The 26,706-nt window shown below is 44.7% G+C and overlaps 1 protein-coding gene across 2 annotated transcripts in view; it reads right to left on the reverse strand.

Annotated features, from left to right (window-relative positions):
* The window catches only part of INVS (inversin), a 132,805-nt gene that overhangs the window by 6,374 nt on the left and 99,725 nt on the right, over positions 1 to 26,706 (reverse strand). For both annotated transcript variants that reach the window (XM_054584610.1, XM_054584609.1), the window contains 2 exons: positions 18,681 to 18,967; positions 11,445 to 12,162 (listed from right to left, as the gene is read on the reverse strand). In XM_054584610.1, the coding sequence (XP_054440585.1) occupies positions 11,445 to 12,162; positions 18,681 to 18,967 (1,005 nt within the window). The remainder of the gene's footprint in view (positions 1 to 11,444; positions 12,163 to 18,680; positions 18,968 to 26,706) is intronic.

Here is a 26,706-nt window from a genome sequence, read left to right on the forward strand (position 1 = left end):
GATGCCATTAAAGGGGTAAGGGGAGTGTCTACGTGATGACAGATGGCCCACCCCCCCAGGGCAGCGCAGCACCTCGCTCAGACGTCTACCTTGAGCCTGCAGCTCCTCCAATAGGAAAAGAGAACCCAGAGCGTGATCCCGCTCCCCAGCATGGCGGGTTGATCTTGGGAGCCCCCACTCCAGTCTTGCCCAGTGGGGATTGCACCGGGAACCTGACTGTGACCGAAGGGGGGGGGGGGGCTTGCAACAACCAGCATGTAGCTCTTTCTGGACTGAGTTCCCACCTACAGCATCCAAGTAGTAGTCCCAGCCAATGGCGCTGCTCACCTGCAGAACCAGGATAGTGGCACAGTCTGATCAGGGACTTCAGCAGCATGCAGGCCTATCTGATTTGAGTCCTTAAAAAAAGAGTCTAGCGGGCCTTGGAGCTTAGTCTGTCCTCGCCCAGGCAGTTACAGCATAACTCACTGCTGATCACAGCCCCCGACCCCTGCCTGGCCAGGCCACCTGGAAGGCGCATAGCCCAGCGACACTCGGGCAGGGAGTATGGCAGACCAAACTGATCATCTGCACAGCAAGGCCAACAGCGCCATTTGGCCAGGGAACTTGGGGAGCAGGTTGGCTTGAATCAAGACCACAAAGAGCCCTGTTGCCCTTGGAGATCAGTTCTCTCACTCTGCCTGGGCAGGGAAAGTAATTTATAGCCCCAGCCATTGCTGAATACAGCCAAACCACAGCATAGCGGGACCTGCATGGCCCATCCAACAGCCCTTCCTACAGTGGTCCTTGAACAAAGAGCACAGCCTGTGGTTTTGTCTGCAGAGCAAAACGGGTGGCTTCATCTGGCCAGGTTTGTTCAGTGCAGCCTTGCCTGATTTGAGTACCCCAATGCTGAGCTCTGCAGGCCCTGGTGCCTGTCTGGCTTCCTGCCAGGGCAGGAAAACTAATTCATAGCCCTGCCTACAGCTAAGAATAGTACCCAGTCTCAACTGTCTATAAGCTGGATCAGGAAACCCATGCAACTGCAGGGCAAATCCTACAGCCTTGATTGGACCGGGAACCAAGCCCGTGTTTGTCCTTAGCCAGTGGTACCCCACCCCCACCCTCAGAACTTGGGCAGTGGCCCTGTCCAAAAAGAGACATCAAGCCTCACCTGCCCAGGAACTTCACCAGTAGACAGGTCCAGGAACCCAACTAAGCTAACTGGTAAAGAACTGTCTCTGCCAAAGCAAATCTGCAGGAGGAAACTGCTCACTCAAATGTGTCGATACCAACTTAGAGAATCAAGAATCTCAAAAGTCAGGTAAGCAGGATACCATCAAAAGAAACTAAAAAAGCTCTGATAGCTGACCTTAAATCGAGATTATGAACTGTCAGAAGAAAATTCAGAATAACCCTCTTAAAGTTTAGTGAACCACAAAGAACACAGGCAACTAAACAAAATGAAGAAAACTGCATGAACAAAATGAGAAGTAGTTCAACAAATAGAAACCACCAAAAAAAGAAAAAGCACTAAATATATGCTGAAAAAGACAACTGAACTGAAGAATTCAATAGAGTACTGAACTGAAACTGAAGAATTCAAAAGCAGACTTGACCGTACAGATGAAAGAAACAGTGACCTAGAAGACAGGACATTTGAAATTACCCACTCACAGGAACGAACAGAAAATAGGATAAAAAAGTACAAAGTCTGCAGGACTTAGCGGACACAATCAAAAGAAACCATATCTACACTTTAGGAATTTCCAAATGAGAAGAAAAAGAGAAAGGGACAAAAAATGTACTTAAAACAATAATGGCTGCACATTTCCCAAACCTGGGAAGAGAAATGGACGTCCAGATTCATGAGGTCCAAAGAACCTAAGATAGGTTGGACGTGAATTAGGGCTACACTGAGACATTATAACTAAATTGTCAAAAATCAAAGACAAAGAATTTTGAAAGCAGCGAGAAAAAAGAGAAGTTATATAAGGGACCACTGGCAGATCTCTCAACAGAAACTTTTCAGAAACCAGACTGAGATGGTATGTTTGAAGTATTGAAATAAAAAAAAAAACCCCAAAAACTTATCAACCAAAAATTCCGTACCAGGCAAAGCTTAATTCAGAAATTAAGGAGAGAGAAAGACTTCCCTGGACAGCCCTGACTGGTGTGGCTCAGTGGGCTGAGCATCATCCTGTGAACTGAAGGGTCACCAGTTTGATTCCCAGTCAGGGCACCTGCCTGGGTTGTGGGCCAGGTCCCTGGTTGGGGGCATGTAAGAGGCAACCAATCAATGTTTCTCTCCCTCCCTTCCCCTCTCTCTAAAAATAAATACAATTTTTTGAAAAAAGACTCCTCTGAACAAATAAGAGTGCGTGGAGTTCATCACTGCTAGGCCTGCCTTACAAGAAACTTTAAGTGGAAGTAAAAGGATGCTGATTAACATCATAAAAACATAAGAAAGTAATGTAAAATTCACTGGTTATAATAAACATATTGTCAAAATTAAATTTTTAATATAGTAATGTTGATATATAATTTACTTACAACTCTTGTTTAAAAGTTAACAAATGTCAGAAAAGTACCATAACTACAACAATTTGTTATTGAGTACACAATATAAAAATATGTAAGCTATAATATCAATAACTTAAAATTTGAGGAAGGGGGAGAAGTAAAAGTGTAAAGTTTAGGATTGCCTATTAAAGTTAAATTGCTGTCAGTTTAAAATAGGGTGTTATAATTTTAAGATATTTTAGTATGCCCCACCCATGTTAAACACAAGGGAAAAACCTGTCCTAAGTACACAAAAGAACATAAAGAAGCCAAAGCAAACTGATACCAAAAAGCATCAAGTGGCAAAGGACAGCAGGATAGAAAAACAAGGGACAATGCATCTACAAAGCAGCCAAAAAACAATGAACAAAATGGCAGTAAGTCCTCACTGGTCAATTATTACCTTAAACATAAATAGATTAAATTCTCCAACCAAAAGACACAGAATGGCTGACTGGATTTACAAAAAAACAAAACACATATGAGGGGAACCCCCAAAACACCAGATTTACAAAAAATTGTGTATTTACTCTTTTACAAGGTAACTTTAGTCACCTTCACAGTACTCTCCATTTGATGCACTACACCTATCGAGACTTTTCACTGCTCAAAAGTTTTTGAATTCATCGATTTTGATGCCTTTTAGGGCTAGTGCTTCTGCTGTTTTTTGTTTCATCTCTTCCCACATCAGCAAAACATTTTCCTGTACGGGCTTTTTCCATCCAGGGAAACAAAAAGTCACTCAGGGTAAGATCAGGTGAATAGGGAGGTGGCGCATGGGGGACCATGCCATTTTTGGCCAAAAACTGCTGAACACAGTGCGGTGTGGTAGGTGGGCTCGTAAATCACCCATCATGAAATGGGCAGACGTGTTAAGAGTCTTCAAAAAAATTCACAGAAGCCGAATGCGGCCTCTCCAAATAAGTCAGCTGGCGCACTGATACAGATGGGTTCCTAGAACACTCACCTAGTTGGGGAAGCCTGTACCACAAGAAGCCCACCCTCCAGAGGATAATTTTGGTTTTTTGGGGGGTCCTCCCTTCTGGGCTGAAAATGATGAGAAGGAAAAAGATATTTCGAGCAAGTGGTTACTCCTCAAGAAATATGAGGGGTAGCTACACTTACAGCAGATAAAACAGACTTTACCCTTGGTAAAAATTAATCCCTTAGTACATCAAGGGGTTAACCCACCAAGAAGATAACAATTTAAAATATGCACTCCACATCAGAGCATCTAAATATATAAAGCAAAAATTGGCAGTGTTAAAAGAAATAAACAGCAATACAGTAACAGCTGGGGATTTTAATGCTCTAATCTCAACAATGGACAGATCATCCACACATAGAATCAGTGGTTTTGAACAACACTACAGATCAAGTGGACCTGAAAGATACACAGAATATTCTGTCTGACCACAGCAGTAAACACATTTTCAGGCACACATGGAACATTTTCTGGGATATGCCGTATGTTAGGCCACAAAAGTATTACCAACCCAAGAATACTGAAATCTGATATCTCCTCTGACCATAATGGTATGAAACTAGAAATCAATAAAAGGAAATAACATGAAAGTTAAGCAACGGTCTCCTGCACAATCAATGGATCAAAGAAGAAATTAAAGGGAAAATTTAAAAAGTATTCAGACAAAAATGGAAACATAACATACCCAAAATTCTGAAATGCAACAAAAGCAATTAAAAAAATTTTTACTTACTGATTTTTAGAAAGAAAGAGGAAGCAAGAGAGAGAGAGAAACATTGACTTGCTCCACTTATGCATTCATTGGTTGATTCTTTTATGTGTCCTGACCGGGCGTCAAACCATCAACCTTGGCCTATTGGGATGACTCTGAAACCAAATGGGCTACCCACCCAGGGCCCAGTGAAAGCAATTATGTAAGGGAAGTTTATAGCAATAAATGCCTACATTAAGAAACAAGAAAAATCTCAAACGATCTAACTGTATGCCTTAACGAACTAGAAAAAGAGCAATGTGAGCCCAAAGTTAGCAGAAGGAAGAAAATAATAAAGATTAAAGCAGAAATAAATGAAATAGGGAACAGAAAAATAATAGAAAAGATTAACAAAACTAAGAGTTGCTTCTTTGAAAAGATAAACAAAATTGATAAACCATTAGCTAGACTAACCAGGGAAAAAGAAGATCCAAATCAACAAAATTATAAATGAAAAAGCAGACATTACAACGAATACCACAGAAATAAAAAGGATCATAAGAGGTTACTATAAACAACAATATCTAAAAATCTGGATAACCTGGAAGAAACAGAAAACTTCTTAGAAGCATACAACCTACCAAGACTGAATCAGGAAGAATCAGAGAATCTGAAAAGGCCAATAATGAGTGAAGGATATTGAATTAGTAATCAAAAATCTCCCAATGAATGAAAGCCAGGACCAAATGGCTTCACTGATAAATTTTATCAAACATTTAATGAAGAATTAGTTCCAGTCCTTCTCAAATTCTTCCAGAAATTCACAGAAGAGAGAACAGTTCCAAACTCACTCCATGAGCCAGCAATACTCTGAAAAGGGCACTACAAGAAATCCATAACCCAATACGCCTGATGGATGTAGATGAAAAAATTCTAATAAAATACCAGCAAACCAAATTTACTACATTAAAGGGGTGATTCCCCAGGATCAGGAGGGATTTATCCCTTGGATTCAAGGATGGTCCAACATAAATCAATCAATGAAATATCACATTGATAGAATGAAAGAAAAAAATCATGATCATTTCAAAAGATGCAGAAAAAGCATTTGACAAAATTCAACATCCGTTCATGATAAAATCCCTTAACAAATTAGGTATAGAAGGAATGTATCTCAACATAATAATGCCATACATGAGAAGTCCACAGTTAACACCATATTCAATGTTGAAAGGTTGAAAAAGTTTAAGATCAGGAAAACACAAGGGTGCCCACTTTCATCACTTCTATCCAACAAGTCCTAGCCAGAGCAACCAGACAATCATGACATCAAAATTGGGAAGGGAGGTCTAAAATTGTCTCTCTTTGCAGGTGACATGATTTTATGTGTAGAAAGTCCTAAAGATGCCACCCCAGAACTGTTAGATCTAATCAACAAATTCAGTAAATTTGCAGGATATAAAATTAACATACAAAAATCAGTAGCATTTCTATACACTTTAATTTCAGATAATAACATTATCTGAAAAAGAAATAAAAGGATCCCATTTACAATAGCAAAAACAATAAAATACTGACGAATACTCATAAATTTAACCAAGGGGGTGCAAAATCCCTAAGACATTGATGAACAAATCAAAGAAGACACAAATGACTGGAAAGATAACTATCCTGTGTTCATGGACTAGAAGAATTAACATTGTTACAATGTCCACACTATCTGAAGCCATAGATTCAATGCAATCCCTATCAAGATTGCAGTGGCTTTTTTTTTTTTTTTTTTACAGAAGTGAACAAATAATCCCAAAATTTGTATAAACCACAAAAGACCCTAGATAGCCAAAATAATCTGAGAAAGAACAGTGAAGTGGGAGGCATCACACTTCCCAATTTCAAGCAATATCATGAAGCTATACTAATCAAAACAGTATGGACTGGTAATAAAAACACAGACCAGTGAAACAGAATGGAGAGCCCAGAAATAAATGCATGCATGTACGGTCAACTAACATCTGACAACGGAGTCAAGAACACTCAATGGAGAAAGACAATCTCTTTGATAAACGGTGCTGAGAAAGTTGGATATTCACATGTAAAAGAATGAAATTAGATCCCTATTTTACACCACTCACAAAAATTAACTCAAAATGGATTAAAGACTAAATGTAGACTGGAAACCATAAAACTCTTGGGAGAAAACACACATAGGAAAAAAACTCCTTGACAGGGTCTTAAAAATGATTTTTTGGGTATGAAACCTAAAGCACAAACAACAAAATTAAAAATAAACAAGCGGGACTCCATCAAACTACAATGCTTCTGCACAGCAAAAGAAACAGTAAACGAAGTGAAAAGGCAGCCTATGGAATGGGAAAAAATATTTGCAAACCACACATTTGATAAGGTGTTAATATCTAAAACATATGACAAATAATCCAATGAAAAAATGGGCAAAGAACCTGAATAGACATTTTTTTAAGATTTTATTTATTTTTAGAAAGAGGGGAAAGGAGGGGGAGAGAGAGAGTAACTGATGTGCAAGAGAAATAATTGGTTGCCTCTCACATGCCCCCATATGGGGACCTGGCCCAAAACTCAGGCGTGTGCCCTGACCAGGAATCGAACAAGTGACCTTTTGGTTCACAGGCCAGTGGTCAATCCACTGAGCCACACCAGCCAGGGCAAATTTTTTTTTTTATCCTCACCTGAGGACATTTTTTTCATATCTTTTAGAGAGGAAGGGAAAGAGATAAACATTGATCAGCTGGAACCTGTACCAACCCAGACCAGGAACTGAAATTGCAACCCAGGTATGTGCCCTGACTGAGACTCGAACCCAAAACCTTTCAGTTACAGGATGACACTCCAACCAACTGAGACACACTGGCCAGGGCTGAATAGACATTTTCCCAACGATGATCTATAAATGGACAACAGGTATACAAAAATAAGCTCAACATTATTAGTCATCAGGAAAATGCAAATCAAAACTGTGAGATACCAGTTCATGCCTGTGAACATATGGTCATTAAAAAGATAAGAGATGACAAATGCTGGGGAGGATGTGGAGAAAAGGGAACCTCTGTTCACTGTTGGTGGGATTGTAAATTGGTGCAATTACGATAGAAATCAGTATAGAGGTTCCTCAAAAAATTAAAAATAGAACTACCATATGTTCCAACATTTCCATGTCTGGGTATATAACTGAAGAAATTAAAACGGTATGTTGAAGAGATAGCTACACCTCCAAGTTCAAAGCAACAACACAATAGCGATGTGATGGAAATAACCAAAGTGTCCACCAACACATGAATAGAGGAAAAAATTGTGTTATAGACAATGGAACATTATTCAGCTATAAAAAAGGAAATCCTGCCATTTGTGACAACATGGATGAAACTTAAGGGCATTATGCTAAGTGAAATAAACCAAAGACAAAGACAAATAATATATATCTCACTTACATGTGAAGTGGTGTTAAAAAAAACAAAAACAAGAACAAGAACAGTATGTCAACTATGTCTCCGTAACACTGGGGTGAGAAAGGCTGAGAAACTTGAAGAAGGCCAAGCAGCTAGAGTCAGGAGAGACCAACATTCACAGTCAGTGCTGCCTGGTCCAGCAACAGCCAAACGTGGCTAAGGACATTGCTCTGTACTCTGTTCTTGGTGGGCATCCGTATTGGTTCTTAAGGATAGTGGCAACGGTGCCTTGTCGGGGTGGCTCAGTTGGTTAGAACATCATCCCATATACCAAAAGGCTGAGGGTCAGGGCACATAACCAGGTAGCAGGTTTGATCCCTGGTTGGGGCCATACAGGAGGCAACTGATCGATGTTTCTCGCTCTCCCTCTCCCTTCCTCTCTCTCTAAAATCAGTAAGTATGTTCTTGGGCAAGGATTGAAAAAAAAAGTTGTAAAGGTAAGAGCTGTAATTTTATTAAGATCATTCTGCTGAAGAGTGGTGCCTGGGGCGGGACAGGCCAGGCGCATGTGGGTGATGGCTATACTTACACGCCCGGTGTTTATATGATGGCGCTCATCCCACATGCACTCCCGAACTTGTTACTGAACACAGCTGTTGCGGATCCGCACAAGGAACGCTGCCCCCGCCGTCATTATTGTAGCTGGTTAACTGCTCCAGGTGCGCCCACAGGTGCTGCCGAGGGCAGCGGGCCCCAAGCCCGGCTTTACGTTACACCAAATGCGGGATAACTCCTCCATCTGCTAAAAGCTCCTGGAGGCGCCTGGTGCAGCCCTTCCCTCCTGCCCTAAAAGGCTGATTTCAGGCAAACTACAAGATTCTTCCTTTCTTTACCTGGAGTGACAAACCGTGCCATCCCTCTACTAGAAGATGAGCTACGCTTCCAGAAAGCTGACTGCAGAGGAAAGCTGGAGTTATGGGGCAGCGCTGCTCCACAGTTCCGTTTCTGTTTCAGATGCTGTGTCCTCCGCCCAGTCTGCTCTCTGGGCGGAGACCTCGTTGGGAGGCCCAGGTGTTGGCTGAAGCTGCAACAGCTCTGGCTCTCAGAGGGCACTGCCGCCACCGAACCTATTCCGGTACCGAGACGGAGGGTCTGTGTCTGGTGGTCCTAGGGGTCCCCATTCTCAAGGAGACCCTGCACTCCCGGTGTGTTTCAAAACCTAACACGCCCACTCGTCCTTTGGGCTCTGGGCTCTCGCGGCCCCGTCTGTCCTTGTAGTGCACCTCTGCACACGGGGCGGGGGCGGGGGGGAGCAGCACTGACAGGAAGGTGGCTTCCACGTGTTGGTAAGAAGGAACTGCTCTACACAGCGACTGCTCTTAGCCACAGCAACTTTCCAGCCCAGCTGGCTTATCCAGTATCTGGTTTCAACCTTTAAAACAGTCAAGTCCTGATTGGCAATAAAACTCACGCTTTAGGACTAAGCTTCACTTCCTGCTCCTGAGGGTCAGCCTGCTCCCCCCATCCCCACACACCTTCCAGTCGGCCTTTCTGCCCTCCTCGGCGTGTCCCCTGCAACAGCGGCCTGCGCCCACGGGGCAGGGCCAGGCCAGCCCTGTCCCTGAGCCCACCCCTCCGTGCTCCTCAGGTCTGGCCTCAGACACCACACCCCGGCCCAGGACAGCACTTCGGGCTCCTGTGCTTAATATGGAAGATGTATGAGGTTACAGAGAATCAATAAAAGTATTTTTACTGTCACCAGACATTACGACTTCCCACAAGGTGCAGCTTCCCAGAAGCCCTTTGGGAGTTGGTGTCCCAGGTCTCAGAACTGAACAAGGAAGCAGCCAGAGGGGGCCTGAGTGATTGCCTCCCCAGGTGGGCACACTGACTATGAGCCCACTGTTCTTGGGGGCAATGACTGAAAGCTCATTTGCTGCTATGGACACTTACTGACAGCACCTGTCAGCTCCTGGCTCTTCAAAGAAGTCAAAGAACACTCTGATGGGAAGGCATTTCAGCGGGGGAGCAGCTGTGGGGCCTGACGTGGTGAGGCTCACTGGCTTGCTTAGATCCCAGGTTTCGGCTGAAATACCTAATCAAAAGCTCTTCTGGGACGGTAGCCAGTGCACGTCCTGGCAGAACTCCCCGGGGTGGGGGAGCAAGGACCAATCCCACGTGTGGCTTCAGATGCGGGCTGTCTCAGCTCAGCACCAGTGCTGGCTCTTACTAGTTCGGTGACTTGCTGGGTGGATGAACCTCCTCTTCTGGGGAATGGGGGCAAGAGGAGGAACTAGCTCTCAGGGTTACCGTGAGGGTTAGACGAGGGTTAATTCTACATGTAAATCTACCGAGTGCAGCGTCTGGCACGAGTGCCCTGTGAGTGCTAACTACTAGCATTAACAGTAACAACAACGTCACCTTGCTGAGTGGGAGTGTCGTCCAGGCAGCCCTCCCCCTCCAGCCTGCTCTGCGGTGAAGAGCTCCAGGCCTGCCGCTGCCTCTGTTATCCTGACCACAGCAAACACTACCTTGACTGGGAATGTGGGGAAAGGCCCTTGGACCTGAGTCAGACACAGCTTCCGGGGATAGCTCTGCACCACTACGACAAGGCATCTGTCTTCCCTGAAACCACATGCTCATCTGAAAAAGGGGGACCCCCCATCCCTATCATGACAGCTGCCTGGTGCGGCGGGGAGAGCAAAGGTATGAAAGGACCTTGTCAACGGCCAAGAGCTCGGACAGATGTCGAGGACGCACTAGACTGTGCATGCAAGGGCTCTGGGCTGGGCCGTCTTTGGCACAACAGAGCCTGAGGCCTCTCCCTGCCTGGACCTCACGAGAACCACGCTCGCTCTCTTACTCCCTCCGTGCACCCCCCACCCCCTTTCCTCTGCCAACGTTAGGCGCTCTCTGGCCCTTTTATCTCTTGACAGGGGCGTTGATATGTGGCACACCTGTGCTCACAGTGACTGGCTTGCTTTGTTCCCCCATCAGCTTTCCTCTCTCGGGAGATGGCGGCCACGTGGCCCCCACCTGCTGGAGTTGGTGTAGCACCCCTGCCTCCCCGGGGCACTGGCCAGCACTGTAGTGGGGCCTGTGGTGTGAAGCGGGGCATGGGATACGTAACACTCACAGCAAAGGATGCCCCCCGCCCCGTAAGTGCCCCCTGGAAGTATCTGGCTCAGCATCTCAGGACACCTCCACCTCTCCTCCCAGCGCCTACCCTGCATCTTGAGCTGAAGCGATGCTGACACAGGTTTTTGTAATAAATTTCAGTCACTCAATCCACTATATCCAGACCCTGGTTTAGGTATCTGGGGGATGACTAATTCCTGGATAGTAAAGAAGAAAAATAAAATAGCTTATGTGTGTAGGGCTTTGGAATTTATGAAGCACACATTGTCTCATTCCACAGCCTTTCCTATAGACAAGACAGGTGCAGACAAGACAGCCATTATTAAGTCCCACTTTCTAGATGAAGAAACTGAGGGTCAGGGAGGCCAGGGGATTTGCCCAAGGTCAGATGACCTGTTAGAGCTTCACCTGAAACTCCGGCTTCCTGTTTACACACTGAGGGCTCTTTTCTTTACACCAAGCAATCCTGGGTGTTTTCCCATCTTTATTGGCAAAAGAGCCTTCTAAGTAGCTTATCCAGCATACATTACTAGGATCTACACTTGTGCGAATTTCATGGGAAAGTTCAATTAAATTGGCTTTGTCATGCAGGCACATGGAATTCACTAGAAAGCATCGGAGAGCGCAAGGGGTGTCATGTTAGGGGTGTGGCACCCCAACTCCTCACCTTCTCCAGGCCCGCTGGATGACTGCTGCTGCCTTGTTCTTTTTGCGAAATAGCTCTTTCCTGCTTCTTTCTCTCTGGATTATCTGCAGGCGCAGCTCCACAGGAAGAAGGTCGATATTCACGCTCTGCCCAGAGAGGGGACCAGGAGCTGGGTTAGCCTCCTTAGATATCTGAGCATCCTCAGACAGGGTGGAAATTCCCAACTTCCTGACTCCTGACCTTAGCACCTCTGTCCTCTGTGACAAATCTGAGAGGCTCTCTCCTTCAGCCTTGTCCTGTGTCACTTTGTTTCTTGGTGTCCGATGGTGGAGAGGATTTGGCCCAGCATGGACCGCCTCCCCCTTGGCACTGCCAGGCCGGCTAGAACCGGCTGGGGAGCACCTTCCTCCTCTGAGCTCTTGAACGCGCCTTTTCTGGGAGGCGCACTTGGCCTTGGGCACTGCGTCGGGCCGTCTGCTGGGCCTCCGGGGGCCATCCTGCTGCGGAAGGCCTGCAGCTGCCCAGCCGGGGTCCTCTCCTTTCTCCTCAGGCCCGGCCACCCTGATGCAGGCGGGATGTTTCGAGAAGCCCTTCCCCTTGTCACACCGCTGCTCGCCAACCGTCTCCCCTCTGGGCTTCTCAACAGAGGCGGCTCCTGCACACCTGTTCCCATCCGTGCCTTCACTGGGGCTGAAGTGGACACAGGCAGGCCGGCCTTTAGGGTGCTCTCTGGATGTTTCTTGGGGAAACAAGGAAGAGGGGAAATAATATTTATTGTTCAAACCTTGTACAGTAGGGCAAGTCTGCCCATTTATGTACATAAAATAGACCTGTCTTATAGCATTACCATGATAGTGGTGATTGATAGAAAAAAATTTAATTCCTATTTCTAGCAAGAGTAGATTGAATAACCTGAAAGCCTTCCCACCTCAAATACCTAGAAATGCTGATTAACATATAATAAACATCCTTTTAAAAGCTCCATCGTGCCTTCAAGAAAATGAACTTAATCTCTGGGGTCCAAAAACAAAGAGAAAACTGAAAATCAGAGTGGTAAATGTGTGAGCTGCCCCAGGCGGGTGGCAGGGGCGGAGCGGACAGCGGTGGTCCATCCAGATAAGAACAGAAGTTGAGGACTGGCAGGTAACTAAAGACAACTAAAACCAAGACCCTGGATGAAGCCAGGATTCTGAGGCGGGATACTGTTGGGAAATAATAGTCCAGATAAAAAACCTCCTTGCTAGCACTGGGAGACGCCAAGGGAGCTTCTCTCAGCCTTGGCTCTGCATGGGTCAAGTCTTCCATGAGGATGTGACACCAAAATCTTGGGCCTCACAGGGGTTTGGTATTCACTGATTTTCAACCTACAGAAAAAAGTAATATAAATACTGGTCTCAGGATGGTGATATCATTGAAGCAAATGATTCATAGAAGCAAACACAACGTTGCTTTAGTGTGGTATGCCCTCAATTCAGGCTGCACAGAGGCATCCTTCTGAAGATAACTTCACACTTCAAAGTTATAAAATGCACGAGGGGACAATCTACCATGAGCGACAGTTAGTTAGCAGATACAATAGCAAACTTAGATCAATAAGAACTAAGGCTAATAGAATGCTGTGTGTGCGTGTGCACACATACATTAAACAAGAAACTTAAACTATGAGGAAAGAATAGATATATTTGAAACAGAACTAAATAGAGCATCTAAAATGAAAATTGTACTCTTAATGTGAAGAGCAGTGAAGGAGCTTCTGTTCCTGTATTGGCAGGACTGAGGCTCACTCACCACTGAGGACAATAGAAAAGTCCAACAAAATATTACAAACCACCTGCTTTTTAAAATAATTTTTAACCATTTTCAATGACAGTTGACATACAATATCATATTCATTTCAGGTGTAAAATACAGTGATTAATTATGCACATAACTTACGCAGTCATCGCTGCAGCAAGTCTAATACCCCTCTGACGCCACATATAGTTGGTACAGGAATTTGGACTGTATTCCCTATGCTGTACTCTACATCCCCATGACTTTTATAACTGGCAGTTTGTACACCTTCATTCCTTTCCCTTTTCTGCCCATCCCCCAACCACCCTCCCATCTGGCAACCACGAAAATGTTCTCTGTATCTATGAGTGTATGTTTTGTTTGTTTATTGTGCTTTTCAGATTCCACATATGAGTGAGATCATATGGTACCTGACCCCAATCACATCATTTATGTCATTATTAAATGACAGAATCGATGGATCAGTGGGAAAGAACGTGAAGCTAAAAACATACCCCTTTATAGGAACAAATAATAAAGCATTTTGGATTTGCGGTGCAGAGACAAGCTGCCCACAGCTACTGGGCAGGAGCCCGGAGGAATGTGCTTGCTTTCTGGGAGTGTGGAGTCTTGGTATATGCGTATGCTAAGCAGAGGGTACCTACATGACTGTCACCTGATAAAAATCCTGGAGTCCTAGGTTTAGGAGGCTTTTCTGGTGGAAAAATGTTGTCTAAGTGGTTGTTACAACCTCTTAGGATCCTGTGTGATTCCACCAAGGGAGGACTCTTGGAAGTTTGCAAAGTTTGCACCTGGTTTCCTCCAGACTTTGCTCCATGTGCCTTTTCCCTTTGCTAATTTTGCTTTATATCTGTTTGTAATAATAAATCACAGCCATGAGTACAACAATATGCTGAATCTTGTGAGTCCTCCTAGCAAACTACTGAACCTAGGGGTGATCTTGCTCACCCCAACACACTCAACAAACTCCAAACGGGATAAACTCCAAACATCCATGCCAAGACACATCATAGGTAACTCCTGAAAACTAAAGATAAAGAAAAAATCTCGAAAGCAGCCAGAGAGAAATGAAATGGTACCTAGAAACATTACTGAGGGACACCTATTTGAACAACAGTGAGTTTCTCATCTGAAACCATGAACGGAAGAAGGAAGAGGCTCAGTCATGTCCAAGTGCTAAAGGACCTGCCAACCATGAAGTCTGTATCTGGTTTAACAATTCTTCAGGAATGAAATAAACACTGAACTAACAAGCAAAGCAGAGACAGACTCATAGATGGAGGACAGATGACAGCTAGTTGAGGTGGGAGGTGAGGGGGTGGAGGGATCGAACAAAAAGAAAAAAGGACTCATGGACATGGACAACAGTATGGTGATTGCGTTAGAAGAGGGGAGTATAAGGGGACTAAAGGGTAATAGAAAAAATAGAATAAAGATTATATATTTAAAAAAATACAAAATAATTAAAAATATTTTCAAAGATTTTGTTGCTAGCAGATTTACCTTTCAATAGGCTAAAGAAAGTTCTTCAGAGAATCAAGATGGCAGAGGAGTGAGGGGAAGTCACACTGACCTCCTCCCAGAACCAACCTGGAATTGCAACTAAATTGTAGAGAAACCACCTGGAACGAGCAATTGAACAGTAGCAAGAGAGAAGCCTTATATCTTCGGACAGACAGAAGAATCAGCTTTAGCACAACCTAACTGGTAAGGAGTGAAGTACAGACTAGAGAAGGTGGGCGGGCACCCACAGGTGGCAGCACGAGAGGGATATTGAAATGGTCAGTTGGATACTGCTGAGAAGAGCGGGGTCTAAAACCAAAAGCGGGGATCTTCAGCCCACAGAACCAGATCCCAAAAAGTACACAGAAAACAGCCAGCTGCGAAAAGCGGCAGAGTTGCTCTCTGCCAGAGACAGGCGGCTGGAGACGCAAAGAGCCTTTTAAAGGGTCAATGCATAAATTTTTATTTGCAGCTACTTACCCTGGTCTTTGGCAAAGGCGGGCGCAGAGTGGGCTAGAGATGCCTGGAGAGAGACTGGGGCAGGAGGCTTTGGGGAGAGAACGGAGAGAGTAGCTGGCAGGATCCCAGTGCTGACTCATCCCCCAGGCAGCAGCAGCCATCTTGCTCGGGCACACCACTCCCCTGAGTGGCAGCAGTGTGAAAGGAAACAACAGCCCCACTTCCAGGAGGGCTTTGACCCTGCCCTATGGTGTCTCTAAGCTGGCCTTCTGAGTGCAGAGTGGTAGCCACAGATAGCAGATCCCTGGCTAAAGCAGGCGTAGAGTGGTCTAGAGACACTTGGGGAGAGGCTGGAGACAGAGGCTTTGGGGAGAGAATGGAGAGAGTAGCTGGCAGGATCCTGGTGCTGACTCCTCCCCCATTCAGCAGCAGCCATATGGCTCAGGCAGCCTATTACCCTGAGCAGCAGTGTGGCAGGACCCAATAACCCTGCCCCCAGGAGGGACTCTGCCCTGCCCTGTGGTGTCTCTAAGCCAGCCTGCTTAGTGTAGAGTGACTAGACTAACAGCTGAAGGAGACAGCCACAGACAGTAGATTTCTGAAAGTCTCAAACAGACTGCCTAAGGTCAGACAGGGTCAACATCTGACATCATCAGAAGCAGATCCAGAAAGAAAAAAACAGTAGTCTCCTACCATAGAAGTTCACACCATAAAGTCAGAAAATCAAGACAGATCAACTGAAGAAGCAGAAGTAAAAGAGAAGAGCCTCACAAATAATGGGAAGACAAAGGAAAACTCCCCAGTCGAAGAAAAAGGAGGAATCCCCAGAAAGAGAATTAAATGAAATAGGGGCAAGTAAACTATCAGATATTGAGTTTAAAACAATGGTTGTAAGGAAGCTCAATGAGCTCAGTGAGTGCAGAGAATTACAAAAAACTACAGGGAAACTACGAGGAACTTACTGCAAACTATTATCAGCATGAAAAAGGACATACAATCTATCAAGAAGAGTCAAGAGGAAATGAAGAATACAATTTCTGAATTGAAGAACACAGTAGAAGGAATCAAAAGCGGGCTAGATGAAGCTGAGGACCAAATCAGAGAGCTGTAGGACAAGATAGAAAAAAGCTCCCAGAAAGAGCAAGAAAACGAAAAAAGACTCAAAAAGAATGAAGACATGTTTAGAGAAATGCAGGACAACCTGAAACATAGTAATAGGGGTACAAGAAGGAGAAGAAGAGGGAATAGAGAACCTGTCTGAAAAAGTAACGATGGAAAACTTTCCTAATTGGAGGAGAGAAAAAGTCACATAGTCCAGGAAACACAGAAGGTCCCATTCAAGAGGAATCCAGTGAGGCCCACTCCAAGGCACATCATCATTAAAATGGCAAATATCAAAGACAAACAGAGAATCCTAAAGGCAGCAAGGGAGAAAGAGGTAGTAACATACAAGGGAGCCCCAGTGTGGCTAGCAGCTGACTTCTCAACAAAAATGCTACAAGCCAGAAGGGAATGGCAATATTCCAAGTCATGAAAAGCAAAGGCCTGCAACCAAGACTGCTCTACCCAGCAAGGCTCTCAATCAAAATGGAAGGCAAAATAAGGGGTTTCCCTGACAAAAGAAGGCTAAAAAAATACACCTCCACCAAACCAGCATTGCAACATACGCTAAAAGGACTGCCTTAAGAAGATGAAGAAAAAGAGTCTATGAATACCCAGTTCCTTTCACAGTCACCAATACTTGGTATTACCAATATTTTTAATACTTATTAATCTGATTGTGACAATGATGTATTTTAATTGTTACTTTATTATTTGTTGAAACTAAACCTGTTTTTGTATATTTCTTGCCAATTTCTATTATTTTTAAAAGGCTTTAAATGACTTTTTGGTATTCTTTATCCGTTTTTTGATTAAAGGTTTGTAGAATTTTTGCCCTAAAAAAAGAGAAAACTATTAACCCTTCTTTAGATGTGTTGCAAATACTTACCTATTCTATTACTTGGCCTTTAACCCTTTTTTATATGTATATTTTTATATAGTCTTAAATGTTTAATATAGTCATATTGTTAATATTTTACTTTATAGCTTCTGGGTTTGAATATGTTACTTTGGGGTAAGAAAAATATTATTTTGGATTTTCTCTGAAAACTTCTAAGATTTTACATATTGATTTTTAACTCACTTGAGTCATTTTTGTATACTGTGTGAAATAGGGCTCTGTATGTTTTATTTCAAGTAATAGTGGTCCATGCACCTTATTTGTTGAAGAAGCCTTATTTTCCCCATTATTTGAAATATCGATTTAATCATATATTACATTGTTAGACAGTTATATATGTTTGTTTCTAGAAGGCTCATTTTATTTCATTGATCTACTTGATTATTTCTGTACTGGTGTCATCCTGCTTTAATTGCTGAGACTTTATAATAGATTTAAATTTTTAAATATTTTATAATGGATCTTGACATTTAAAAAAATAAAGAAATAAAATCAATCTGCATTTAAAAAGAAAAAAGAAAGAAGGAACTCCTACCTTTTGCGACAACATAGATGGAAGTGGAGAATATTATGCTAAGTGAAAGAAGGCAGTTGGTGAAAGACAAGTATCATATGATCTCACCTATAAGTGGAATCTATTCAACAAAATAAACAAACGAAATAAACCACAAGCACAGAAACGTGGAGCAGACTGAGAATGACCAGAGGGGATGGGGAAGGAAGACAAAGGTGGAAAGAAGAAGGGACTAAACAAAGAACATGTATGAATGACCCATGGACATGGACGACAGAGCGGAAATTCATGGTGGGAGAGAGGGGCGGGGTGGGATGGGTGGAGGACGGCAAAGGGGAAAAACGGAGACAACTGTACTAGAATCAACATGATTTAAAAATAAAAAATTTAAAAAAAGAAAAAAAAAGAAAGTTCTTCAAACAGAAAGGAAATGTTAAGTGAAGGAATTTGAAGCACCAGGAAGAAAGACAAAACAACAGAAAAAATATGGGTACATAAATTTGACTATCCTTTTCCTTTCATGAATTTTATAAATTATACTAGATGATTGAAAGAAAAATTGTAAGACCACCTGCTACCAAGCAAAGATATTTAAGCATGGGAAAGGTAAAGGAGCCCAAGTGGAAGTGAGGTTTCCGCATTTCACCCAGAGCGGTGAGTTGCCGATACTAGGAGACAACTCTGTCACTGACGGTTACTGTGATCCTTGGAACAACCACTACAAACCTACAGAGATACACTAAAAAACACTGCAATCGATCACCCTTTAGATGGAATCCTAAAGGGTGCGTGAGTAACCCACAGGAAGGGAAGAAGAGAGAAACAGGAGTGAGGGTCAGAGGAAAGAAATAGAAAATAAATGATAAAAGGGCAGACTTTAGTACTGACATAATTACCTTACATGTAAATGGTCTAAATACACCAATCAGAAGGGCCCACAGTCCATGGGTTGGCATCGGATAGCAAAGGCTATAAATATACCTACCGTTTGGCTTTCTGGGGTCTGTTCCCTGCAAGTCTGGGGAAATATGCTGCTCCTTCTGGGGGGCTTTGCTTGGAGACCCTTTGCCTGGAGACCCTCTGCAGGTTCTCCGCTCAGGGCTCTGGGCCGTGTTGCAGGTGGGAGGCTGTTTGCTGAGGCCCCCGCTCTGCCTGTGGGGCTCAGCCTGGGTGCTGGGCGGACAGGGAAGGGCTTGGGGCCTGCAGGAATCGGGACTCAGCCTTCCCTTCTGCTGTTCTGCCTCTCTTCGCTTGTTTTCTTCCTCTCGCTTCCTGAAGCAAAGCCAAGGAGGAAGAGGAAAAAAAATTAAAAGAGTGTTACCCACTCAAGGGCTCCTGAGTGAGATATAAACTCTAAGAGGAGCTACCATATCACACAAGATTTGGAAATTCACATTTTTGAGAACAGTCTTGAGCTTTATAACTCATAAGATGATAGAGCTGAAAGAATCTTCTAGGTCAGCTTGTTGAGGCACATATGACAGATAACCAGGGAACTCTGTGAGAGACATAACATGGCCCTAAGGTGTGTGTCCCCAAGCCCTTTCTCCTACTCCAGAAAGCACCTCAGAATGTAACTGAGGATGACGACCATAAGGAAGCCTTTCATTTTCTCTATTAAAAAGACCACTGGCACCGGTTCAATTCCCAGTCAGGCCACATGCCTGGGTTGTGGGCCAGGTCCCCTGTAGGGAGCGTGTGAGAGGCAATCGATGTATATTTCTTTCAAGCATCGATATTTCTCTCCCTTTCTTTCCCTCTCTTTAAAAATAAATAAATAAAATACTTAGGGAAAAAAAGACCACTAGCAGATCTTAACAATTATATGGAAAAAATTACAAAGACCTCACAACTGATTATAACACACTCGTGAGCTGCATGCAACCATGCTGTCGAGAGCTCTGGTAATGAGTCAAACCTACCATTTTTGTGGATGAGGTGCAGAAGGTCGGAAGACTTTGAAAAAGTCTTTGGAGTAAAATTCACAAACACCTCAGATAGTGTCCAGTTTGGAGAAACTGGGCCCTGCTTTGCCTCTCCTGATCCTGGAACAGCAGGCATTCAAAATGTACTTGCTGCCCAGATGGTTTAGTTACCACACAGCAAGAGAACCCAGTAGCCACGTAAAGGGTCAGTTAAAGTAGAATGATTGGGGGGCAGTGGAGAGAAGCCAGTGCTGGGAAGTTTAAGAACTTTTCTGGTCCTGCCTCTGCCAATAACTGCAAAATGACCTTGAGTGAGTCATTTTTCTGTGGAAGACTCAGTTCTCGCAGGTCTTACACACAATAGCTTAGAATCCTGAATTGATTCAGGGGTCTGTCTGGAAACCAGACATCTTTATAAAACCGGGGGTATCTTTTGTAACAAGATGGAGAGATTTCTTTTATCAAAGTGGCTGGTATCAGAGTCCTTTTCAGAAAGGGACCTTGTTTAGACAAATACTTTATTAAGGTTGGGGTCAAGGTTGAGGGCTGGTGAAGGTGAGGTCTTCGGCGCCCACATGGTGACTGGCTCTGAGGCTCCAGAGAAGGGGCTGCTCTGTCATGACACAGAGTTTGTTTGTGGTTCCTGACAGGGAGGGAGGTGATGAGAGAACGAGAGAGAGAGAAAGAGAGAGAGAGAGAGAGAGAGGAGGGAGGGGAAAGAAAGAGAAGAGAGACTGAGTATGCAGAGAGCGAGGGCCAGGGCATAGACATGCTGCCCACGAAGAGGTAACAGAAAAGGACTTCAGGTCTGTGCCCCTCACACTGTAATGAACCAGATCTTCCAATATCGCGCAAACTTCTAGATTCTGACTTAGCAAGCCTGGTGTGGGGTTCATGGTTCTGCATTTCTAACAAGTACCCAGGTTCCTCTGACCACACCCTGAGCACAAGGCCAAGAGAACAAGAGTCTCGCAGGGTCTGTTAAGTAAACCATATGGGACAGGAAGTGTGATTCTCCTCAATGGCACCAGCTTTCTGTAAGGCCTACCATGCTCACACATACTTTGTCATAGACCACCCGACAAACTGCAGAGCTAAGGTAACCAGGGACAGAAGCAAGAGCGGAGGCAGAGACCCAACGTCCCCAGGAAGTCCTAGAATTCAGATTTCCACAGACTGGAATTTGAAGCCAAGCTTATTCAGATCTCAAGGGACAGGGGAGACCCAGATGATAGCTATCTGGGTCTTTGACATAAAGCCTTGTCAACTTAACTTGCCCTTCTAGGTCTTTCTTCCTGTGGTAAAGCCCTTGATGTGGGGCCCAAACCTGCTTATCTAATAGTTGCCGCTGAGTCCCTTCCCAGAGCAAGTGGCCAGACGGGCCATGCGAACCCCTGTGCAGCTCCGTTTTTATTTGATTCTGGTGTTGCTGTGTGCTTTGCCAACCGCCGACACTCGGTGTGCGGCACTGCAATCGACGGGCGAGCTGGAGAGCCTGTCACCATCAGAGCCTGAGATTCACGTGGATGCTAGCAGGTGCCATTTCGGTGGCATCTGTCTCGGACAGGAAGGGGGAAGCCTCTTGGAGGGGTGGGTGGCGTGCTGCTCACTGATCTAATAGTCTTGTTCCTGACAGGCAGGAGAGCTGCTTTTTACCTGCAGTGACTGAGAGAACTGCTCTGAGAGGACACTGGTCCTTTAGACAGACACAGGCGCGTGGTTGTCTGGCTCGGCATCTACATGGATCTCATTGTCATTAAGAGGGGCTTCGAGGTGATAACTTGGACTCTGTTATGGGACCAGTCGTTTCTCTTTTAGGAACCCAAACGGCTTTCCTTTTCAATTCCAAGAAGTCACGGTACAGTCAGCCCCTCGGCAAACCTTGTCACCGTGGACCTTTCTGGGACCGCACCGAAGGCAGCCACAGGACAAACAGGGCCCCTGCTTTTTGGAGTGACCGGGATGTCCAGAAAGCAAGGGGCTCTGCTTTCTGAAGACTTTTTGAAGGGCAAGGTTTGCAGGGGGTTGTTTTTTCATTTTGGTGGAACTATAGAAGCAGATTTGGGAGAAAGAACATAATCATCAGAATATATAATTTAACCACCCCCCAAGCTTATGAACAGAAGTATATTAATGTTTTATTTTATTTAAAAGGACGCATTTTAAATTTAAAAATATCTTCCAGGTGGCACACAGCCCATAGTTGTGCAGGTTCCCCAGAGCTGCAGTTCTGGATGTAAAAGTGTAGTCACTGGGGTGAAGGGGAGAGGTGGTTAAAACTGGAATTATGCATAACATACATCCTATTTTATGTATTCTGCTACGTTAAAACAAAAGCAACACCGCCACACACATGACACAGCTCCAGAGAGAGGAGCATGATCCCATATGCATGTGTCTATCTGGAGAAAAAAAGGCCAGAACCACTGCCACAGTGTAAGAGTTTGACGGAAGCTCTGATTACTGAGGGTGATGCTCTTATTTGGTAGATAAGGAAACTGAGGCAGAGAGATGAGTGACTTACCTAAAGCTGCATCATCAACCATACAGAGCTGAGAGAGAGCTCAGCTGCCTTACCTCTCCCTGTAAAACTCATCTCAGTGACAAAGTTGTTTTTTAAAATTTCACTCAACCTTTTCCCATCCTCTAAAAAAATGCATTGTCTCATATGAAGAAACTGGTAATATCACATCAAAGTAACTTTCCTTCCACTGTGGTTATTAGTCCTAACCACTTAGGCTCCACAACTGTCCTGGAATTTATGTGTCTTTCCTCCAAATAATTTACTATAGAAAACCAAAGTCCTTTAATCTTCATGGCGGGCTATGCTATAAACTTGACCCATTTGTGTAAAGTTTAGGAAACACACACCAGAAAAAGAACCAATATTATTCTAGTTCATATGAAAAGTTAAAGAGGAAAAAAAAGATCCTGTCCATGACACAGCACGTAACATTTTAGCAGTAAATTTATTAACATGGCAGAATCTTAATGTATAAAATAGTCCCACATTAGCCCACTATCTTACAGGAAAATGGCCAGACAACAGCTTTTGATGGGCCACCAATTAGCCTGGCTTGTACTCTTTTCGGGAGCAATTTTTGCAGCTGTGTGAGTCTCACAGTGTAACAAGGTGAGAAAGTTAACTGGGGACAGAGCTTTGACAATATCTGCTTTGGGTCCCAAGCAACACAGGGTGAAGAGGGTCTCCAGATGATGGGCTGAAGGACCCGGAGCCGTCCAATCTAGGAAAGGAAAGATTTCAGGGACACACTGCAAATTGCTGCAAGGCTATGGTGGAGCGAAGATGTACCCTGGAGCCCAACACCCGCAACCAGATCTAAGACCCAAGGATGGGGATTTATGCAAATTAGTAGCCTCGATGACAACTGCAAAAAGTGGGGGGCAACAAGAAACTAAGGAATCAAAAGATTGCGTGATGTGCAGAGGGCCACATCAAGGGCAGTAATAACTTAAATGACTTGAACATCCAATGACTTCAGCATCTCAGCTCTAGATGTGAAAGTTTGAGCCTCAGAAGTTAACATTTTTTTCCTACCCCACATTATTTGGCTTCCATAGAGTGCTATCTTTGCCCAGTTTTGACAGACGAAACTAACTACCTCAGACATTGCAGAAATAGGCATGCTTTTTCTCATTCAATGAGTGTTCAAGTTTCTATGAACATAGGACCTATGAGAAGTTTGAGAGAGGTGGTTAAAATGGTTTCCACAGATAAGGGACATCTAGTTAGTGTGTCTCGTTGTACTGATTTAACCTGGCTTTGCTCTCAGTGCCATTCCTATCTGTAGTCCTGGTGAAGGCTTGGGGCCAACTCGTTTTCTTAACTTTCTTAAGGATTTGGGAGGATGCTGATGTGCTCTGCTATCTTAGCTGTGAGAGTCAACAGGAATATTGTTATTGAACTATGTTGCAGAACGGATGGTGGTGAGTTGGCACTGCTCTCTTAATCGCTGGAAACAACACTGGAACATATGACTAAGCGCTGGGTTAAGAGAAGAGCTGACTCAGGGGCCTGGTTCTGCCACCAGCAGTTACACTTCCGGGCGTAAGTCAGAAAAAAGCAGCCAGAGCTGGTCCATGCTGGCCTACCGGATCGGTGCTAGTACTGGGACACAGCCTTTTGCATAAGCATGGCTGGTAGGATGACTCCCCCGAACCCCACAATGATAGGAAGCCCGGCCCAGGGTAGAACTGAGACTCAAGTGCTGTCTCCTTACTTGCTCTGCAGATTTCAGGCAAGTTAACCTCTGTCTGTTATTTGCCCCGTCTTCTTTATTGGGTTATTGTATGGGTTTAGTGAATTAATGTAAAAGAATTTTGTAAGTTGTAAAGCAGTATATAAATGTAAGTAATCATTATTACTTTTATGAAGAGCTACAGGGCTGGGCATAAGGACATTTTAAGAAAGTGCTCCTTGATGAAACCACACAACCCCCTGCTCCATGAAGCCATTTTAATCGCGTCTCTGAAACCTCTCCCAGGTCCTATACTCATGGCAACGGAAATGTGAATATTCATGGAAGGTAGTATCTGATAGAATTAATTTCTTCTTGACGGAACTGGGCAAATACAACACAACTCTCTGTGGAAGCCAATAGGTGGAGTCTGATGAGCCAGTACAGGCAGTGGTGAAGCCCTTTGTTCTTATGTTCCTTTGAAAACCATAAACCTGTCAAAGGGCAATCTGCTCCTGATAAATGTGGAGGGAGTTGGAAAACCCAATGCATAAATACATAAGCGCTAGCACGCTTTGTGAGAATAAATGGTGCATAGATGTGTTTGCTGCCTAGTAAGGCCAACGAGATAAAGCAGTGCGCCTACAGGGGTTCACTGCACTAAAACTGAAGGAGACCCGAAAGGGCGCCTGGCCCAACCCTCCCATCTGAGAGAGGGGAAAACTAAGGCCTAGAGGGATGAATGACTTACGTAAGGTCTTAGGCCCGGGGAGGGGCAGTCACTGGACGTTTATTATTAAGTGCTTATGATATATCAAGTACTCCAGGCACTGGAGGTGCGGAGATACACAACGCAGTGCCTGCTCTCAGGGCACGGACAACCCAGTGGGGAATCAGACCCACACACGCCTGCAGACAGCGAGTTTGGGACGTGAGGAGTCCTGGAATAGAGGTATCCACACAGAGCTCCGGGAGGAGGTGGGAGATGAACTAAACTGGGAGCGGGGGCAAAGCCTCCATGGAGTGTCAGAATGAGAAAGGTGGGACACGAGAGAAGGTTACTGCGGGGGGGGGGGGGGGGGCGCGTCAGCAAAGGCACGCAACCCGCCTCCCACAGAATCTTTGACTCAGACGAGATTTTAGAGAGACCAGTTTTTCATATGACTTAGAAATTTCTTAGCTTTATCCTGGAGAGTTGACAATTCAGTTTCTGCTGGAACATTTCCAGGGAGAGGAAGCTGATTACTGCATAAGGCAGGACAGGTTGAGTTCTGGCCCTCTCAGCTGGCGTTGCACTGGATGTGGGGGCTGTCAGGGTCTACTTCTCACTGTCGCTGGAGAGCAGGCCTGGTGCTATTCGGCTTTTGACTTCCTCTCAAGGGAATAAGAAAATGTCATGTGTTTTAGAACTCTTGACTTATAGAGCACTAGAGCTGGGAGGAACCCCAGATATCATTTAGTCCAATTTTTAAACAGCTCTCTGTGCCTGATGGACCCTCCTTGAGAATGTGATAAAAATGTACAGATCCTCTCCCCCCAAATTCACGTATGATCATGACACATGAAATGCAGCATATACTTTCAGGGCATTCATGGAGCCCCAAAGCCTGCCCTGGGTTAAGAAATCTTTCCAATGGGAAACTGAGGCTCGGGGAAGCAGATGGCATGAAGTGGAATCCTGGAAGTGATTTCCCATAGGTCAGACCACAGTGTGAGCAGAAGAGTCCAACCTACGGGACAATCCTGGAGAAGGGCGTTGACAAAATGAAGATGTGCGGGGGCGGGAGCGGGGGAGGGTGCAGGAGGACCTGCTATGAGGCAAAAAGGAGATCCGCGTTAGGGGTGCCAATGCCATGAGCATTTCTTTAATTGTCTGAAAATTGGTTTATGGAGAGGATTTTGATTCTTCTCCAAACCAGAGGGTAGGAAAGAACTCCTGCCAGGTAGCACTGTCCCCTCACTAATGGAGTGTACTGTGTGAGAGGCAGGGAATTCCTTGTCATTTGACTTTTTGAGGGTACAGGACAACCTCCTGTGGAAGGGGCTTCAGCATCACAAGAGTTTGATCAGGGTGACCCAAACTGGACTTGATTAAGTAACTCTGAGCACACTCACCCTCAAACACTAGCCAGAGAGACGCTCAGGTCTCCCAGAGAGTGTGGTAAGAAAGAATGTGGTGAGAGGGGGTGCAGAAAGTTCAGGATGGCGGAGACCTCAAGTGTGAGGGCGTGCGGGTGGCAGCAGTGGAGAGAAATGAGGCTTGGAGATAGAAGCGGCAGTAAATGTCGAAGCGTCTTACACAGCATCACGGCTGGTGTTCAAGAACAACGGCTTGTACAGAGTGATGGGACAGAGCATGAAAGAGAAAGCACTTAAAGGTACGTTTCAAAAGGGGCATTAGCACAACCGGTGGTGGCAGCACCATCAGGAAATCAGGAGGCAGAAGAGAGACAGGCTGTGGTGATGAGTTGTGGGTCACACACAGGGCGCCTGGAGCGACAGCGACAACAGGACATGCGAATGGAAACGTCCGGGGATCTGAAGTGTTGGCAAGTAACAGAAGGACAGCAAGGGGGAAATGCCCAGCGGGCAAGTGATGATTTGGGATTAGAGTTCCAGGAGGCCCAGCAGCTGTGTGACGGATGAAGGAGTTATCTACAGAGATGAAGTAATTTAGGTTTTAAATGTAGATACATTTTCAACAGAAAAAAAAGGATAGCATGAGTAGGAGTCTAAGGAGTTAGCCCCCAGGGCTGACCTCATTGTGGAGATGGCATCATTAAAAAGACGGGGGAAGGGAGAGTCAGAGCGTTAGAGGAGATCCTTGATTAGAGTGAAATAAAAATCTGGCAAAAGAAGCTTCAGGGAAGAGTGCACGACATAATGC

This window comes from Pteronotus mesoamericanus, unplaced genomic scaffold, assembly GCF_021234165.1.
Source record: "Pteronotus mesoamericanus isolate MK-2021 breed Mesoamerican mustached bat unplaced genomic scaffold, CSHL_Meso_final contig_78, whole genome shotgun sequence".
NCBI classification, from domain to species: Eukaryota; Metazoa; Chordata; class Mammalia; order Chiroptera; family Mormoopidae; genus Pteronotus; species Pteronotus mesoamericanus.